This window comes from Stigmatopora nigra, chromosome 14 (genome assembly GCF_051989575.1).
Source record: "Stigmatopora nigra isolate UIUO_SnigA chromosome 14, RoL_Snig_1.1, whole genome shotgun sequence".
Taxonomy (NCBI): Eukaryota; Metazoa; Chordata; class Actinopteri; order Syngnathiformes; family Syngnathidae; genus Stigmatopora; species Stigmatopora nigra.
The window spans coordinates 12979721-12999887 of record NC_135521.1 but is presented as its reverse complement, the minus strand read 5'-3'; the positions used below and the strand labels follow the sequence as shown (position 1 = coordinate 12999887).

General features: G+C 39.9%; 2 protein-coding genes across 5 annotated transcripts in view; one reads left to right on the top strand and one right to left on the bottom strand.

Annotated features, from left to right (window-relative positions):
• The window catches only part of hars (histidyl-tRNA synthetase), a 29895-nt gene extending 17893 nt beyond the window's left edge, over positions 1 to 12002 (bottom strand). The window contains exons 1-5 of one of the 2 annotated variants that reach the window (XM_077732284.1): positions 11680 to 12001; positions 8659 to 8942; positions 3242 to 3331; positions 1493 to 1612; positions 1315 to 1410 (exon numbers count right to left, since the gene is read on the bottom strand). In XM_077732284.1, coding sequence (XP_077588410.1) covers positions 1315 to 1410; positions 1493 to 1612; positions 3242 to 3331; positions 8659 to 8766 — 414 coding nt within the window. In that variant the 5' untranslated portion in view covers positions 8767 to 8942; positions 11680 to 12001. Of the gene's footprint in view, positions 1 to 1314; positions 1411 to 1492; positions 1613 to 3241; positions 3332 to 8658; positions 8943 to 11679 lie in introns of both variants that reach the window. The other variant, XM_077732285.1, reaches the window with a different exon arrangement.
• Positions 12003 to 13891: 1889 nt separating this feature from the next.
• ndufc1 (NADH:ubiquinone oxidoreductase subunit C1) lies at positions 13892 to 19573 on the top strand. Of its 3 annotated transcripts, XR_013328553.1 has the most exons (5): positions 13892 to 14057; positions 17840 to 17943; positions 18173 to 18272; positions 19198 to 19282; positions 19478 to 19573. XR_013328553.1 is itself a non-coding variant. In XM_077732287.1 (4 exons), exons 1-3 carry the CDS (start codon positions 14012 to 14014, stop codon positions 18230 to 18232), a joined length of 210 nt encoding a protein of 69 aa, XP_077588413.1. In that variant the 5' UTR covers positions 13892 to 14011; the 3' UTR covers positions 18233 to 18272; positions 19198 to 19573. The 3 variants fall into 3 exon arrangements, 2 of the variants coding, with proteins under 2 accessions (XP_077588413.1, XP_077588412.1); XM_077732287.1 differs by having other exon boundaries at positions 19198 to 19573; XM_077732286.1 differs by lacking the exons at positions 19198 to 19282; positions 19478 to 19573 and having other exon boundaries at positions 18173 to 18595.
• The last annotated feature ends 594 nt before the right edge of the window (positions 19574 to 20167 follow it).

Below are 20167 nucleotides of genomic sequence, written 5' to 3'. Positions count from 1 at the left end.
CTTTAACTTCTGGTAAGAAAATTGTAATTTATGTAATTAGAATGGATCAGGTTCTCATTAAGATAGATTTATCTGTTTTTTCAAATTGAATAATTTGATATTTTGCATTTACAAAGATAGTCATTAACTTCCTTACGATATTGACCACAATAATGTGCTGTTGATTCATGCAGTATCTCAGAAAAACCATGTGATGCTTTTTGTCAAGATTTTCCCTTCAAAGTAACACTTTTGTACTCCCTATTAAAACCACGAATAAGGAGGTGAAAATTGGGATTCAGGGGTGGGCGGCTTATATGCGAGAAATTTTAAAATTAAAATAAAAAATAAAGGCAATTTTTGGGGCGCAGTTTTTACGCGCGTGCAGTTTATGTACGAGTAAATACGGTATGTTATAAACCAATGCTATTACACCACGTTACTGGATATGTAATTTTATCGATTTTTAACAGGAAATGGCACAATCACCGATGTCAGTTCCCTAGAAATACATTAGAGGGCTGGTTGTGTTTTGAACTGTTCGGGCTTCTATGAGCCACGTGACAGCAAGATCAGAGAGTGTCACAACTCTCACAAATATTAAAAGCTCAAACAGTTAAACCTAAAACATCCCCCACATCTCAAAGCCTCGGCTACACTTAGATGTTCTTTCCCAAAAATGTATTAACATAATCTGTGATAAAGGGGTAATCCAATAAGAGTCGAACCGTCACTGCTAACGAATCCAATTTACTGCTGGTAATGCTGACCAAACCCCAACACCAGTCGTACAATGACAGAATTGCCTGTACATTAGGGGTCTGGTACCCATAGCTAACTGGTTGACGACGCTTTTCAAGTCCATAAAACAGTTGACTGGTTGAGAGAGTACCCTGGTGAGAAGGAACAGCTGGGACCCTCAGTGACTTCAACCCCTAGAGAACGGAGAACCCACACAGATTTCAAAGGGTAAACTAAATCACGGGAGGCGCATGTGGAGTTAAGGAGGCCTCAGAAGTATTTGGCCCAACAACTTGCAACATCCCAAGTTAAGGTCAGCAGTGCCCCATCTCCATTATACAATGAATTTATGGTGCACTGATATCCCCTCTCGAGACGCAGGATGGAACAGTTTTGGGAACCCTGTGGAGACCATACATTTCAACTGCTTGAACCTGGGATCTTATTTTTTCTTTACACCCCAAAATTTGTAACCTTAGGTAAAAGAAGGAACGCGGGTCAATAATCAAGAGTTTTGCCTTTGGGCTAAGCTCCTTCACTGCCAATGAGCAATAAAGAAAAAAAATCCACTTGTACAGTATATGTCAAGGATACGGTTAGATCATATCTAAGGGAAAGCAACTCTCCTCCTTGGTCTTTAAGGTCATAGATAAGCTTCGAGTCCTCTCCATACTTCCCTGTCAGGGTCTCCTAAAATTTTAACAACGACAAAAAGTTGAATGTCAGTGTAATACATTTATATCACTTTTTCATGGATTGTGTAAATGTTTACCCTTAATTCAAAAACAGGTGTGTCGATGGTCTCTGCTCCATGACGTTTGAAGCAGCCAATGATGGTGTTAAAAACTCTCTCTCTTATTGCCATCTGCTTTGGGTTAAAGTCTCTTGTCCCCTGTAACAAAGATGATTATCCAAGTTGATTGGATATATGGATTTCATATGGGCTAAATTATTTAAAACTGCAGGCTAAAAACTGTGAAATAAAACTAAAACTTTGGCAATTTGGTGATGAAGAATGCCTTTTCCAGAATGATGGTGCACCTAGCCATAAAGCAAAGTTCATAAAAATGGCTTAGGGGACAAAACATAAAGATTTTGGGCCCTTTGCCAGGAAACTCTCCAGATCTAAATCCCATTGAGAAGTTATGCAATTGACGGCGGTGGAAGCCGGACGTCCGCCGCCATCAATGGCAGCCAGACGTCCATTGCCGTCAATGGCAGCTTGTTGATAATTTTTTGGTAATTTATTAAACCTGGGGATTGAAACATAAGAAAAAGACAATTGAAGGTGAAAAATGTACCAATTTACTTTCAATTGATTTTTACTATAATTTGGACAACATGGGCGGGCCGGATTAAAAAGCCTATATGGCCTGCGTGCCGTAATTTGAAAAAGTGTACACACGCCAATAGAGTGAATACGGGGGCGGGGCTATCGTGCGAATCCGGCGCTGAATAGCATGTACACATGCCAATAGAGAATATTAATATTATCTTTACATGAATAATAGAGAGACCTTCCGCAAACAATAATAAAAACATTTTGCAGATAATGTAGACCAGATATGGACACAACAATGAAAAATTCATGGAATCTCCCATTTCTGAAAAAAAAAGAAGCTCCCGCTCCCGGTCATGCTGTCCGCTCAGAAGGCTCTATTTTTGGATAAAAATGACCCTGCCTGCCTTCTTCCTTTTTCGGAGCAGAGTTGAGCGAAAGTCCCCGGTCTACTGCAGTTTTTCTGACTGGCAACCGGAAGACAAGAAAGTGTCTTTTGGTTACGAGGTTCAGTGTGAATTTTGACTTTTTTTTTTTTAACCTTTTTGATTTGGAAAAAAAAAAGTATCTTTCTTTATAGAACGTAGTTGAATTATTTACACTGGCGTGCTACACCTACACTTATATCCCTTCCTTTAGGACATCAAGCAACATCACTTTTTCAGTCACTGTCATGTCTTGTTTTTTCTTGAGCTTATTAGATGCTTTAGATGGCCTAGGAGGCATTTCCAAGAGCGATTTCAAATTTAAGCAAAGCTGTAATAGGCTGGCCGTAGTCTTCCTGGACGAGGTTATGTGTCCAATGTGAAATTCAATCGGAACACAACAGGAAAAGGCAAGACGTCGTCCTTCTCGGCTTTTTATATTAATCGGCGTGTCATTCTCCTACGATAAAATTCTGCTTCTTCTTCGGCATTGAGCGCCACCCAACTCAGCGCTGAAGGAGTGGTGCCATTTTCATCTTGTCTTTATTGCGAATTTGACATTTACATGAACATTTTTCAATTGGATAATTAATATTGAAAAAAATGTGATGAACAGAAGCCACAAATGTTGAAGCCACAAAGTGGTGAAGGATGACAGGACTAGGATTTTTATAGAAAAATGATACTATTCACAGCGGCGGCAGAGAGTTGGAGGCACACGAAATGTTTAATTCTGCGTTCGGGGGCGCAACAGAAACTAATTGAGAAGCATCCTTATGATCGAAGAAAGAGCTGGTCTTATACACAGTAAACTTACCTTAGCTGTTTTGAGAATAAATGGATGTTTTACATCGTCTCCTCCCAACTTTGCCTTCAGTTCGAGAAGTTTGGTAACTTCTTTATCAATCTGTATTGGACGATGAAGAAGTACAATTGTGAAAGCATAGCATTAGCAGCAGTGTAGCTCACTTCCTATCCAGCCTTATACTGCACACTAGAATTAAAGAAAAACCTAGGATACATCAGATCCAAATATGAAGTTGCATATCTACTGTATTTTCTCGCATTTCAGCCGCATGTGTAAATTTTAAAAAGTTATGACTGAATCAAGGGTACAGCTTATATGCGCATAAGACTGCCAGCCTTACTATACTCTTTAACCACTTGTTGGGTTTATTCTGTTTTACTATTATAATATTATATTAATTCATTTCTTTATTAAATCATTCTCTTTCTTTTCTCTGTATTAATTCATTACTTTGTTAAATCATTCTCTTTCTGTTTTTCAAAAGTGTTGAGGTCACACCAAGTCATCTTTAACCTAGACAGCCTGTTCCAGGATGGTTATACAAACAATCCACCCAATCTGGGTCCTTGAGATTTGGTGGGCCCTTGGTGACGAGGACAGGGCTATTCGGACAATAACAAGAATATTGTTATCGTTATGTAACCGTACACTTCGGGTTTTTCTGTATGTAACGATTATATGATTATGATTATATTATATGATTCTTAGGTCAAGGAGGTTGTATAATTACTCTAATCTAAATGTTGTTAGGTCTAGTCCCTGTTTTTGTTATTAGTAAAATACTTTGATTGTTATTGTAGTCCCAGATGTTGTTTTTACTCATACGTGATGGAATGATCAACAACTCTGTAACTTGTGACCATAAGAATGGGACGAAAACGTCTATTCGAGGAGACGTTCGGAAGTTGTAAGGTGACACTTGCTGTAACGCTCCCTTCCGGAGGCTTTTACCTGTTGTATCCATTTCTATTTAATTAAATGTCAATAATTGAATAAGATGTCTTCCTGCAGTTATTGATAATTACGGACGAAGGTAATTATTAATGAACCTGACACCACTATACGTCGACAAATTAACATTTACTAATTATTGGTTATTTTCTGTTTTTCAGTAAGAAAATAACCATTACTGGATGAATTAGTATAAAAGGTTCTTCGAGTATAAATCCATTTTTGTTTTTTTTGGCTATTTTTTTTCTGAAAATCTGCTTGTGAATGACTATATTGCAGTCAGGTGCTTCTTGTTTGAGCAGAAATCTAATTAGTTAAACTGTGAATGCTGGATCGGTTGGAACAAAAACCTACATCCCAGCAGCCCTTGAGGACCGGATTGCCCAGATCTGCATGAAAGGATCCAAGGAATTACCCCTTGCATTTGCTTTTTATTTTTATTTGTATTTTTTAAATGCGTAAAAAATACTTGCACACAAACAGGAGCCTTATAGAAAATTTATTTAACCCACAATCCTAATTTGATGACAACTTGTAATATTTTTCTTATTTGATATCACGAGGCTTATCTGAACTTATCTATCCAAAGTCGGGTCCCAGGGGCAGCAGCTTCAGCAGGGAGGCCCAGACTTCCCTCTTCCCAGTCACTCCATCCAGCTATTATGAGAGTATCCCAGGGCATTCACGGTCCAGCCGGGGGCAGTCTCACCAGTGTGTCCCAAGTCGGCCCCATGGCCTCCTCCCGGTGGGACATGCCCGGAACTGGGAGTATTTTGATCAGATGCCCGAGCCAACTCATTTGGCTCCTTTCAATCCAGAGGAGCAGCGGTTCTACTCCGAGCCCCTAGCGGACATCCTGTGGCGGAAAGTCATTTAAGCCGCTTGTAGCCGGGATCCCGTTCTTTCGGTCATTACCCACAGTTCTTGACCTAAGATGCAGGTGGGAACGTAGATCGACCAGTAAATAAAGAGCCTCGCCTTTTGGCTCAGCTTCTTTACCACGACGAACCGGTGCAGAGTCTGCATCACTGCAGACGCTTCCCCCATCCGCCTGTCGATCTTCCACTCCATTCTTCCCTCACTTGGGAACAAGACCCCAAAATAGTTAAACTCCTCCACCTGGGGAAATGCTTGATCCCTGACCCGGAGAAGGCATGCCACCTTTTTCAACTGAGGACCATAGATGAGGGTAGGAATGTATATTGATCGGTAAATAGAGCCTCGCCTTTTGCCGCAGTTTCTTCATCACCACGACAGATCAGTGCAAAGTCCACATCACTACAGACACTGCAACAATCCACCTGTCTATCTCCTGTTCCATTCTTCCCTTAATTGTGAAAAAGACCCCAAGGTGCTTAAACTCCTCCAGATATCCTCAAAATATCCTTGAAGCCACCCGGAAGTTGTTCTTCATGGCCCTACACACTGTGATGCAGTATGCCAGGATGCTCTCCACAGTGGCTCTATAGAAGGTTTCCAGAGGCTTAATGTCCAAGTTGTTCCTCCCGAGTACCACGAGGAAATGAAGTCGTTTCTGGACCTTCTTCACTACTGCTGTGGTGTTTGTACACCAGGATACCTTATCAATGACGTGGACCCCCAGGAATTTAAAGGACCGGACCCTGTCTACACATACAGACGCTCCCCCCCTACTTACGAACGAGTTAGGTTCCAAACGCTTGTTCATAAGTTGAAACTGCAAATTGAAGTTGATTCAGTGCTATATTTTGTATTAGAGTTTATGTTTAAGGCCTATATAAGTATATTGAAGGTTTATATAAGTGCATTTGCATGTTTAAGGCTTGTATAAGTAACCAGCATTGGTTTGTACAGAAAAAAACATTTAATACAATGGAGAATACATACAGTACCGTATACATACATTAGAAAGATGGAGAGATTTACTAGAAACTGGCCGAAAGAAACTATCTAATGACGATTGCAGTTTTCTTCTTTTTCCCCCCCATTATAAACTATGCAGTAGCACTGTATGGCATCATTCAATTGATTTGCAACCTTTGTGCAACGTAAGCTTCTTCATTATTGCCACTTTCGTTTCAAATGAAATGGCTTGCCTCTTCCTTGCACCTCCCTCATTAGAAGCCTTTCACTTTTCACCAACCATATTGAATAATGCAGTGTTTTTCAACCTTTTTTGAGCCACGGCACATTTTTTTACATTGGAAAAATTTGTGGCACACCACTAACCAAAAATTTTACAAAATGACACTCTGTATAGTATATTTAATTACAATAAGTAAGCAACAAGTTCGGCGACTAGGTAACTAGCTTTGAGCGCTTTCTCATTTACCTTTGTGGTTTTTCTCATAAACGTTGCCTGTTTCTCTGTGTTTACATGCAGGCGAACAAAATAGTCTATCGGCTTGTTTTGAAGCGACGGGTGTTTCGTTTGGAGATGGCGTTTAAGCTTGCTTGGCACCATGGCGCTGTTGGATAGCTTCTCGCCACACACCAGGCATAACGGAATAGGTGTCGTCTCATCCCCGGTGAAAGTAAATCCAAACGAAAGATAGCTTTCACTATATTGCCTTGAGCTCACCGTCTTTGCTTTCTTTTTCCCACCACTCATACTAGGGCCTTTATCCGGGTCAGAATCTTGTCTAGGGCCCAGTTCGGAGTTTGCAGTTGTCCTTTTTAAAAACTTCTCCATGACTGTCACCACGGCCTCTTAGGTGCATCACTAATTTTCTTGGCGGAACGAGGCAATCAACTACGTGTTGCCACACGGACAAATATTACATTACACTGCCAGCCTTTACAGCACGGACACTGGACAATGACATCATATTTGCAGAAAACTATTAATAAATGTTAATTTAAAAAAAAGGATATTGGATAATTTCTCACGGCACACCTGGCGATCTCTCACGGCACACTAGTGTGCCACGGCACAGTGGTTGAAAATCACTGGGGTAGAGGAAGGTGGATGCTGGGTGAGCTGAATTCTCACAGCGCTAGGTGTAGGTAGTAGCGGCGGAAAGAAGCACTACTCGAAAATAGGCGCACAATACAAAATCGAACTTACCAACATTTCTGACAAACGCAATTTGCAGACATGTTTGTATGTACTGTTTGTTTGTAAGTGTAATGTTCATAAGTAGGGGAACGTCTGTACTCCATTTATGAGGAGTGGGGCCAGATCTGTTGCGTTTGCGAAAGTCCAGGATTATTTCTTTAGTTTTCGCGGTGTTCAGTGTGAGATTGTTCACTGAGCACCACGAAGACAGTTTGTTGACCTCATCTCTGTAGGCAGACTCATACCCTCCTGAGATGAGTCCGAACACTGTGGTGTCATCGGCAAATTTGATGGAGTTAGACTGGTGTGTTGGTTAAGTCGTATGTGTACAGGGAGTACAGAAGAGGACTCAATACACAGCTTTGAGGGGAGCCAGTGCTCAGTGTAGTGGAGGAAGAGAGGTGGGGACAAAGTCTAACTATTAGTGTTGAAGGCTGAGCTATAGTCAATGAAAAGCATCCTGACGTAATTTGCATGGTGCTCCAGGTGGCTCAGTGGTGTGAAGAGCAATGGCGATAGCATCCTAAGTGCACCCGTTTGCTCTATAAGCAAACTGGTGAGGGTCAACTGAGCAGATTTCAGGCAGGATGGAATGATGGTTTGTTGCAGGGAAGAATTCCAATTTTTGTGAAAACCGTAGTTTTTTCAAGTTTCATGCAAGATACGCACGTTTTTATTCTTGAATTTCATTCATAGATGTCAAAATAAATGTTGTTTAGGGATTCATCTGTTTATCTTTTCTCTATTTGGAAATAAATGACCGTATTGGCATTCACTTGCGTCAGGACATCACGACACATGGCATATCGCCATTTTGTCGTGAAATCCTCATTCGCCGTCAACTTTGAATTTTTTTTGCATGTCGAGTTTTTATGCGCATATAAGCCGTCCCCTCAATTCAGTCATTCATGCGAGTCAACACAGTATTTGTAAATGTTAGTTTTACATTTTAGTGGGAAAATGACAACTGAAAACTATCCAAATTAAGTAGAGAGGAACTTTCGTCCCAGGTTTTGGACGGAAGGTTCCAAGTTGGTTTTAGCATTCCCATGGGAAATCGACAATGAAATGATTGAAGAGGATTTCAGATTCGTTCTTCCAAAAACCAAATAATTTTATTTACAGATCTCAGTTCTCAGTGCAACAGTCCAACAGAGGGGACTTATATGCGAGTAAATACGGTACTTTGTATTTAGTTCATTTCTATAGGAAATATTGATTTGAGATACGAGTAAATCGACATAGGAGCTTAGTCCCGGAACGCATTACGATCGTATCACAAGGTAAAACTGTATTTGATTTCATGCCAGTCCCAATGAAAAAAGTGTTTATTCTTGTGAGCAGTGTATATTATCTCAATTTAAATGTGAACCTCACTGTTAAGTGAGGCTTATCTATTTTTTTTAGCACTCGGGAGTATATAATTTACAGTACATACCTGTGCGACAGAGATTCCCATAACAGATCGAGGTGGTAGACAATTTGCAAGTTGGAAGCCAACCAAAGAAGAGCAGGTCCGGACAGCCGACAAGCCACGCATATTCATTCATTAGCAGAGGGGTCGAAACAGGGTCAGAAATGACAAGGGTCATCCATGGATAATGTGGCAGCCAACCCAAAAGCAATCAGGAGCCAGCAGGTACAACGTATTCCGTGGATGATCACGTGATGGTGATGAAGTCAGCAGGAAGAACAGGAGAAAAGTGGTAAGCAACCCTATCACTAGGGGTGGCGGTGTATGATTCATCATCACCCCAGTTGAGGAGGACAGAACATAAGATGGAGCAAGTCAATCATAATATACGGCCTAGTGCTCTCCCCACAGACACAGTACTGCTTTAAACGCAATCGAAGTTTGTGCCTTGCAAAGACAGTTGCATACTAACAGGTACTTATATAAGTACAGTGGTACCTCTACCTACGAGATGCTCAAGATACGAGGAAAATTGAGCAAATAATTAGCGAGAGATACGAGAAAAATTTTGAGATGCGAGAAAGCCAGGTGGCCATGAGGTGTTTATCATTGTAGCCCACTTATGGTCTTTTTGGCGCATCTCTTTCGTGTATAACAGATATCTACAAGCACTTCACACATGTTTCTCCTACACGTGGACCAGAAAACGCATAATACGCATGCACGGGCAAAAAGAGGGCTTTTTGGGAAGTAGACTCGTGCAAACAACACCGATAGCCAACGGCTCCCTTTCTCAGAATAAAACTTCATTACCCACAATCAAGGGGTAGGCTGAATTGGCTCGTTGGCAAGTGGTCGTGCGTTATCCTATTGTGAGGACATTTGTGTGCATCATTTTAGGAATATATTGAAGGGAATACAACAGCAAATAGCCCATCAATAGCCAACGCGAGGGTGGAGGCGTGGCAAACAGCTAACCCGGCCAGAAGGTATAAAAATGTAAAGCAAAATTAGAATTCAGTTTTGTGTAAAGTTACATTAAACATATGTTTGAGTGTGTCTGTATATATTAATCCAAGTTAATTTAAATGTGTTTGTTCGGTTACGAGTGCGTTGTTGTGGAAAGTTCCCCCGAACACCCCACCGCCCCCCGCCCTCTCTGTGCGACTCTCTCTCTCTCTCTTCCCCGCGAAATCTGTCTAATTTTAGTTCTATTAGACATTTTATTACTATAAAACGACTGCTTATGTGTTACTTTGTTAATGGATTATCAGAAGAAATAAAATATTTTGTCCAATCCAATATCCTGTTTTTGGTGTTTTTACAGAGGGTTAAAACGAATTAATTTGTTTTTAGTTCATTTCAATGGGAAACTTTGTCCGAGTTATGACAAGATCGACATACGAGCTCAGTCCCGGAACAAATTAAGCTCTGCAAGTAAGGCAGAGTAGTATTGAATACAGATTTTGACTCAACAAATATTATGTGCAGATGCTTGTAAACCTAAACATCTGATTATATGTCGTGTATTTTTGTCAATCGTAATACAGTGGTACCTCGATTTACGAACGTAATCCGTTCCGAGACTGTGATTGTATGACAAGCATATCGTAACTCAAGCGGACGTTTCTCATTGAAATGAATTGAAAACAAATTAATTTGTTCCAACCCTCTGAAAAAACACCAAAAACAGGATATTGGATTGGAAAATAGGTTTCATTTCTTCTAATTCGCCATATATTGGCAAAGTAATGAATAACGAGTGGTTTAATAGTGATAAAATGTGTTTAATAGATGTAAAAATAGACGCATTTCGCGGAGGGGAGAGACAATGACACACACAGCTTTAGAATTAGCGTGCCACATCACTTGTAGATCTCTTGAAGGCAGGCGTGTTCTCAGCATTGGACACTAGTAACGGCTTAATTTTAAAGTCACCGCTCGCATTTGCACACAACGATAACGTTAATCGGTCCGTCATGGGTTTGTGTCCCGGTAATGCCTTCTTCTCTGCCACGACGAATGTCCGCCTTGGCATCTTTTCCCCAAAAAGACCAGTTTCATCGCAGTTGAAAACTTGCTGGGGGATGTAACTTTCCTTGGCTTTAATCAACGCAAATATCTTGATGCGTCCCTCTGCTTAAGGATGGTGGAAATGGTTGACGTATTCCTCGTATTGCCTAGCAAGCTCAGTAACACGTACCCCACTCTCATATTTTTCAATTATTTCGCGTTTTGTGTCCATTGTCAACGAACGCCTTTTCTTTGCAGAACTCTGCCGATCCGTAGTAATATTGTTTACCAGTAAAGGTATGTAACTTTCCTCAGTGATAATCAAGGCAAAAGTCTTGATGCGTCCTTCTGCTTAAAGATGGTGGAAATGGTTGACGTATTCCTCTTGTATTTCCTAGCGAGCTCAGTAACACATACCCCACTCATTTTTCAATTAATTCGCGTTTCGTGTCCATTGTAAACGCCTTTCCTTTGCAGAACTCTGCCGATCCATAGTAATATTGTTTACCAGTAAAGGTACCCAACGTGGGGGGGGGGGGGGGGGGGGGGAGCTGGGGGGTGGTGAAATGCAAAGTCCGCCCAGTGGTCGTATAAATATTTTTTACACGAAAGATATGCAAAAAAGAAAGTGCTATGGCCACCTGGCTTGGTCGCATGACGGATTTTATTCGTATCTCGGGCGAATTATTCGATCGAAATTTTCGTCGTAAGACAAGAATGTATATATATCGTATAGCGAGGCGGTCGTATCACAAGATTCGACTGTATTCCTTTCAGTGGATTTGATTTATAATACTCCAATTAGTCTAAACAGGGTAAGTATTGCGTCAGCCGTCGTAACATTGACTAATTAAAAGAATACGGAGATCGTAGTCACTAAATTTAGGAGTAAAATACCTTCTAGCGTTTTATTCCAAATGAGTAAAATCCGCTGTTTTATTGCGGCCACAGAAATAGGGGTTTGTTGCCTGAGCTAAGACCTATAAACGCAATAAAACAATGGAAATTCAAGGTAAGAATGAAATTGCTAACCTGCTCTTTGCTTGCCTTCTCAGACTTCATCTTTCGAACCACTTCACCTTGTATTTTGATTGCTTCTTGGATCTGCGTTTTGCCTTCCATTACTGGTCAAATGTCTCAAACACTATTAGCAACTACTATCCAGGCTCCTATCTAAATGTCAAACAATTTAAGTGGCGGGATAGTTTGTGCGTACAAGGAGCCTGCTGCGACTGGCATCTTCACATGTCGGCCATCTTACAACAGAACCATTTAACTAACCGTCATCTATATCGTGCTTCAGGTAAAATACTCCGACTCGGAATGTTAGCCGGGAGATTGAGAGAAAATAAAATGAGGTTGAACACAAATTGAGTTTTCAAAAATGCTGCGTGTCGGGATTGTGGAAAATTGGGGCGTATATTGCGTGATTGCCCAGATTCTGTCAGAATCAAATGTAACACCAATGATAAAGTTATGGGAGGAGGCAATGTGAAATGGAATTCTGATTAGTTAAAGCAACAGTTTTATCGACGCTTGTGTGACATGCTAAAGCAGGGGTGTCAAACTCCCTTTGGTCTGCGGGCCGAATACATCTTAATTTGAGATCAAGCGGGCCGGACCAGTAAACTCATTGCAAAATTACATAGAACTAACAATTAGCCCACTTTTTTTTTTCTTTGTATTAGTCACTAATACTAATAATTAGTGCAAATAATGAGTAAATTATCAAAAATGTTTATTAACAGAATTTCCCTTTTACATTATGAACAATATATTATGAACAAGAGAATAACATAAGAACATAAATAAATGTCAATTCATGTTGCCCGCACGTACTAAAACACTGCGCCCCTAGAGGATAATACAAGAATTACACATTTTTAAAGAAAATTCTTTTTTTTATACAATGCAGCTTTCTTCCCCGGGTCGTACCAAACCACCAGACGGGCCGGATCCGGACCGCGGGCCGTACGTTTGACACCCCTGTGCTAAAGTGTTTAAGTTATTAACAATTTGTTGGGTTTATGATATATTTGCTTCGCTTTCTTTAAGTTTATACATTATTATATATTGTAAATGCTTTGTTTAACTTAGCAAATTGACGCTGGAAGGGGTCACTTTGGTGCATCTGCTTGTGGCCCTGATGGGCAGAGGGAAAGGTCTCTATCAAGTTGGACTTAGCAAAATTGTTTAGAAACTCTGGCTTCTCACATGGATCCAAGGACTGTTGATTGTTTGATTGGGATTAAACCTCGACGCCTCACCCAGGCGCAAGTTCACAATGAAGATTTGGGGAAGGACTGTTTTGACTTGGAAGATGGTGTTAGACGTAAAGTTTTAGCACCTGACTCCAATTCATTAACTCTGTCTTATCCCGTCTAACAATGGAGCGTGTTCAGCATCGGAGACAGACCAGGCCAGAGCGAGTTAATCCACAGATGATTTATTCCTGACAAATTGATCAGGCTTTGAGGCAGATTTCTGACCCTGGCAACAAATAATGGCTGAAATGTGGTTAAATGCTTCAAGAAGCTCACAGACAATTTGGAATTATTTAAGAAGTATTTATGGGCAAAATATAATTAACATTAGTCTGTGATTCAGATATTTTTAAACCAACAGAGCAGGCCCTGAAGGCCCCAACGACACACCTTTGGTGTATAATAAGCTAAGTTCATTTAAGTTAATGTTTATGTTATGTTACATAGTGTCACAAAAGTGCCACGAACTGAACGTGTCAAATCTTCTCCGCCGTTAGTCTCAAAGGTTTAGAACTCTGTACAACACTATACACAATAATGTCCACATTTTATTGCAGATAATAACTGCTACATAGGTGCTTGTTACTTTATGAGCGTAGGTGTTGAATTAGAACAATTAAATATATGTATTTGCATTGTAATCTCCTATTTTGGGTGTTTTTCAGGTGGGAACAAAATAATTTGTATTTAGTTATTTTATATGGGAATAAGTGATTTGAGATACAAGTAAATTGACATACGACCTCGATCCCGCATTAATGCATTAAGATCGTATCTCAAGTGATTACACTGCATCTATCTTTGAAAGACCAAGTCGCGGCCATGGTACGAGAAGACGCCATATTGAATTATTGCTACAGAAAGGCGTGTGCAGCCTTATTGCCCCAATAAAGAAAACAAAGGGATTCACAGACAAATATTTATGCTCGGCTGTAAGAATAACTGCACACGTTTTTCAAAAAAGCAAATCAGGCATGTCTTAAATCATCGATCACGTGACCAGCGTCATTTGACACACTTCCGGAAAGTTGTGTCCGACTGTGGAATCCCTCCGATACTCAAAGGCAAAACAGTCGCCGAGCCTGTGTCAAACTCAAATAATGAAGGTGACTTGTTTCCTCGCTCGATCCTATTTATTCCAGAGAGGTGAGAACATGATTTGTTGGTCTCATTACATACTGGTGGTTTTTACAGCTGTTTGTGTATGAGTGTTTATTTTAAGTGTGACCTTAGCTTAGCATTCTTGTCGTGTAACCGCTGCCTTGACGTCGGGCAACGTCTTCTCTAGATTTCATTGACTAAAAAATAAACCGCTTGGCCTAATATCAATGTAATTGAACAAAATAAAATATGCATACGTCATACGAAATACGATACCGTCATTTTACACATTTTCATTGCATTAATAGTCAAATTTGTAGATGGTTCCGGCGAGCCCATAAAAAGGTTTAAAACCCATTGAATTATAACAAACGTATTTCAGTTCTTAAATTGTCTGCAATTAACAGTAAAGTCATTGAATTCAGTTTCCGTTCAGTACATTTAATGTCAACGGGACTACACTATGTTGCACCCTAAAACGCACTCACACTGCTCCTAATAATCTGCGGTCAAACCGTCCCCCGCTCGGAATATCAATACAGTGGTACCTCGATTTACGATCGTAATCCGTTCCGAGACTGTGATCGTATGACAAGCATATTGTAACTCAAGCGGACGTTTGCCATTAAAATTATTGAAAACAAATTAATTCGTTCCAACCTTCTGAAAAAAACAACGAAAACAGGATATTGGAATGGAATAAAAGATTTTATTTCTTCTAATTCACCATGTATGGACAAAGTAATACATAACGAGTGGTTTAATAGTAATAAAATGTGTTTAATAGATCATACCTGTCAACCTCTGCCGACAACTGCCCTTTATAAATGATTATTATTCCCCGTACAACCCCCCCCCCCCCCCCCCCAAAAAAAAAAAACGTACAAACACCGTACGACGCATGTTTACTCGCGGTAACTCGTTTCTTACTATGTGGCTCCTCCATGCTTGCTTCCACGGTATTTACTCTATGTATATCTACACATGGGCATGTCATCCTTTATCGAAATTGCCGTATGCACCGCCAAAAAAATACATACGATTTAGGATATTTTTTTGCTGGCATACCGTGACAATAGTAAAGATCGATGACAGTAGCGTCGTTGGGTACCAGTCTACGAGACTATCTGGATTTTAGCCAAAATGATCTTGTTGACATCGGTTTTCATAAATATTGGCAATTTAAAAAAAAAAAATCCCCATACAAAAGTCGGTGTACGGCGTACATGATTCGAAATGGTAAAAAAAAAACGTATAAAATAAGTGTAAAACATACAAGTTGACGGGTATAATAAATGTAAAATTGGCAGAGGGGAGAAACAATGACACACGGAGGCGGAGGTGGCGGCTGTTCGGGGGGCTTTATCCACGGCAACAAGGCACTCGTAAACGAACAAACACATTTAAATTAACTTGGATAACTATATACAGACACTCAACTTTGAATGTAACTTCACACAAAACTGAATTCTGATTTTGTTTTAATCTTTTTTTTACCTTGGTTCTACGGGTTGACCCCACCCGGACATTTTTCCGGAGTCTTCAAAACGAACACATCAGGAGTTGATTGTTTTTGCCTCCCATTCAAAATATTTCGATAATGACGCACACAAATATCATCTCAATACACGTAATCCAAGCTTTAGAATTGCTTTAGAATTAGGGCGCCACATTACTTGTAGGTCTCTTGAAGGCACGTACTGTGACAATGAAATTTCCCAAATACGGGATGAAAAAATCCAATAATTAAAACAAGAATCCAAGATGGCGGTACGGGAGCTAAATTGCCCCTAAGTACGAGTGTGAGTGTGAATGGTTGTCCATCCCCATGTGCCCTGCGATCGGCTGGCCACCGATACGGGTGTCTTGTCTCGTGCCTCTGGCCCGAAATCAGCTGAGATGGGATCCAACTCCCCGCGATCCCAGTGAGGACAAGGCGGTTCTGAAAATGAATGCATGTTATCATAATAATAAATATCGTATTTTTACGACTACTACAGGCGCACATAAAAGTCTTACATTTTCTCCAAAATAGACGGGGCGCTTTATGTATGGACCAAAACTAATTTTTTTATCATGATAAAATAAAATAAATCAGTCGATAGGACAACTACGGCAAGCAGCCCCTGACTCTACCATTTTCCCGTAGACAAAGTACTGCCCATTAAATGCTGGGATATGTAGTACAGTGATCCCTCGCTACTTTGCGTTCCAGCTATCGCACCTGCAGAGCTTGGCGGATTTTTTTCAGGAAAAAAAAAATTAAAGATATTGAATTAAAATGATAAATTACATCGCCCTACAAGGTGTGGAAACAACATATTCAATTAGAATTAGTAATTTCATCATTTTATAAATTTTAAAACAAAAAATGCACGTATGCGCAAAGCATCATGGGGGATCACGGCCGCATCACTGCCCCATCACGGACATAAACGGTATAACCGCGATAAGCGAGGGATCACTGTAGTTCATTTGTCAATACACCCACTGGATTGTGGCCTGGATACATCGACATCAGTACAGCTTGACAAAGCATGGAAAGCATCGTTGGAAAAGTTATGCTAGCTACCAGATAGCTACTATTTGCGAACGGATTGTAGATTGTATATATCGACATCAACACAGCATGGCGAATGGTGGCAGGCAGTGCCGGGCTAGTTACGTTTGCTACCACCTAGCTACTATTTGCGAATGGATTGTGGCCGTCTGGACGAACGTATTAAACTCAGCGTTTTCGATGGACGATTGTTCAATTTGGACTCAGAAAATTAGGACTTTGATGGTTTTTTGGGTGATGATGACGTGAATACATTGTAAAATGGCTAAATAAAGTACAACTGAACTCGGTTTTGCTTCAGTTGCCTTTTTAAAAACGTGTTTTTAGCGTGCGGGTGTAGCGTGCATTTGGGAGCTGTAGCACCAAATGAGTGTGTTGGCCGTTGTAGTATATTGATACTATTAGTGCTAAGTTATCACAGCCCTCAACCTGGGTGTATTGACAAAAATACTTTATATCCCAGCTGTCACTGCGCACCGGAAATAGCGTCTGGGGCTGCTTCCGTAGACAGCGCTATTCCATAAATTATATAGTGGGACCTCGGTTATCGCGGTTAATGGGGACCAGGACCACCCGCGATAAGTGAATTTCCGCAAAGTAGGGATTCCCCTTCAAAAATGCTTAATTTGAATTCAATTCCAAAAAAAAAAAAAAAATTGTATTTTTTTTTAATAAAAAAAAAACCCTGTATACAGTACACCATATAGAATACGGGTAGAGAGAGTGAAATTCATGTTATAACAAAAAAAAACTGAAAAATATGTTGTTTCAATGTAATATTTGTATTTTTTGCCCAAAATTTTTTTGCAAAGCTCTGAGTCCGCAATAGCTGAACCGCGAAGTAGCAAGGGAACACTGTATATGTACGTGTGTATATGTATGTGTGTGTATATGTGTGTGTATATGTATGTATATATGTATATATACATGCATATATATGTGTGTGTATATATATATGTGTGTGTGTGTGTGTGTGGGGGGGGGGGCTGTGTGTGTGTGTATCTATTATATCCATGCCATGCCTGGCTGCGTCTAAAAGAACGGTGCGTCCTTTGTGTGTGTAAAATACAGAAATAGCACTCATTATTGACACTGCGGCTAAAAATACGATGCACCGAATAGTCGTGAAAATACGGAAATTGCTATTATACTTGGGACTTGTTTTTTGCCATCGTGGACGACCTCAGTGGAACAAAGAAATATTTCAGGGACTTTCCTAAAGCCATGGCTTAAAAGTGGAAATTAATGATTATTTGTTATTTTGCAGCTGGATCCAGGTCTATGTTTACCAGTTCTAAGCATGACACTACATCCCCTAACTGGTTTCGAGTGGGTCTTGCCTTCGGATCATCTATTCTTATTTGGACTTTGGTAATGAAAAAAAACAGTTTACTGAGATAATAGTGAATGTGTTTTATTTGTTCCTGTAAAAATCAATTGTTTTTGATGTTGAATAACGTGATTTTTGAAGCAATGTAACATCAAGGGATTCTTCTGATTTGTCGTGCAGTAAGGATAAAATATCCGTTTCAGACAAATGAAGTGAATGTGAGTGAAGTTGGTGGACTAATCATACACTTCTTGTATTTCTCTAATGCAGCTCTTCAAGCAGCACAGAACAGATGTACTTGAGTACAAACGGAGGAACGGCCTTGAATAACCCACCCCTTGGGTCATTCCTCTTCTGAATGCATTTTTGTGTAAGAGATGTTAAAGTTAATATTGTACAATATAAGTATAGTGGTGCTTCTACTTTCAAAATTAATTGGTTCCAGAACTTGTTTCGTAATTTGGATTTTTCCTAAGGAGCAGCATTATTTTTTATCAAGATGGGAGAATACACAAAAATGAGAGAAAATTATTGATGAATGTAAGGCTTTCCTGACTAATCTACACTCTTTATGATGATTCTAACAATTCATATTTTTACAAATCTAGTGGTTATTTTTTGGGTTGATACATTCAGTTTTTTACCACTTATTGAAATTTGTTTTTAATAAAGGTAAAAAAGTAATTAAATGGACGCAAATCGTCAGTGTTTTAATGGTGTTTAGGGTGCGGCATATATGCGAGTAAATACTGTAATTTGAAGTTGTGGGTTTATTATTGGGGTGTATTTATTTGTTAATTTCATATTGTAAAGAATTGAGTTAAAGTTGATTGCTGCTCTGTGTGAGTGTCGTGAAAGAGAGTTGGCAGCTGCCACACAACCCACAAGGCTGATGGATTAGTATGTGGGCGCAAAGCTGCCAGGGAATGATCCTAATACAGTCATACCTCTACTTACGAAATTAATTGGTTCCTGAACTTTTTTCGTAACTTGAAAATGTATAGGTATAGGTGTATTTTATATGTAACTTCTCTAATTCGTTCCATGGTCCTCACACATCTACCAACTAAACACACACATATAGGTATTTTTAACTGAAAGTTATCGGACATTCAGAGAACGGTAGCGGCGTGTTGCAACAAAACAATACATTCAAAAGTGCAATGTTTTCTGTAATTAATAGCACAAGCTCCCCAGAAAGGCCATTTTATTTTTTACAAATTTAAATTTTTGTCAGAACCATAAACCAATTGTAATTTTTCTAATTTTCTCTATTTTTGTTGGACTCTTAAAAGTTTGACATCCCCCCCCCCCCCCCCCCCCCCCCCAACAAAGCGGGTGAAAAACTTGACTCCGTGGAGAATAATCAGGACTCCTTTGGTGAGCAATTTTTCATTTCACATTTTTCTTCCTGGTATTATAAAGAGTTGCGCTAAAGACAAAAATGTGTTTTGTTAATTCAAGTAGACTGTACATGTCTTTTTTTTCTATTTTCGAATGACAACCTTAAAGTATTTTTGGCAAGTTAGGTTTAGGTCATATCACTGCATTTGAAATATGCTTTTTTCCCCCCAGAGCAAGGGTGTCATCATGGACTTCAAGATCTGCCAGTTTTTGTTATGATGTTATGCTGCATTCTACTATGAATAAATCTGAATACCACACATTAAATGGACTATTGGCCTTTTATCCTTTGCATGTGACTAAATTGACAAAGAAATTATACATAGACACCTGCCCAAAGAATTGTTGAAGACCAATAATTCCATTTACCAGTGCTCGCACAACAAGATGAAGGCAAATTGATATATTTTGTAATTTCTTTACTGATTTGGATTTAAATGCGGTTACATCAAAGGTCAGAGCATGCACTGAAAGCAGGTCAGGGTTATTTATATTCCCCTAAATCATGAAAATATTCCACAGCTGTTATGGTTTTAGGAGAAGGGCCCCAAAGCAGGCATCAAGACAGTTTTATTTGTTTTGATGTCTCTTTATTGCAATTCACCCGGACAAAGCGAAGGCACAAGTGGAGTAGTGTAGGCAGGGCGGTGAGTTTGGTGCAAGGGCTGAGAGCCGTGGGGTCCGTTGGAATGGTCCAAAGCAGAGATACCGGATCCATGAGGCGAAAAACGTGGTTGGGATCGTAATCATGCTTCTACGGCGAAAACAAGGTCAAAGATCAGAAAAGGCAAAGGCAAGGAGGTAGCGAGAGAGGGTACTTTATAGTGTACTGATAAGGACAATACAGTGCCGTGGTTCAGC

What these genes read in the sequence shown, in the direction of transcription:
- ndufc1 (XM_077732287.1), top strand. Translation starts at nt 14,012, where the DNA reads ATGAAGGTGACTTGTTTCCTCGCTCGATCCTATTTATTCCAGAGAG. An exon ending in ATCCTATTTATTCCAGAGAG is followed by an intron (nt 14,058 to 17,839) that starts GTGAGAACATGA and finishes GTTATTTTGCAG; the next exon opens with CTGGATCCAGGTCTATGTTT. An exon ending in CTATTCTTATTTGGACTTTG is followed by an intron (nt 17,944 to 18,172) that starts GTAATGAAAAAA and finishes TCTCTAATGCAG; the next exon opens with CTCTTCAAGCAGCACAGAAC.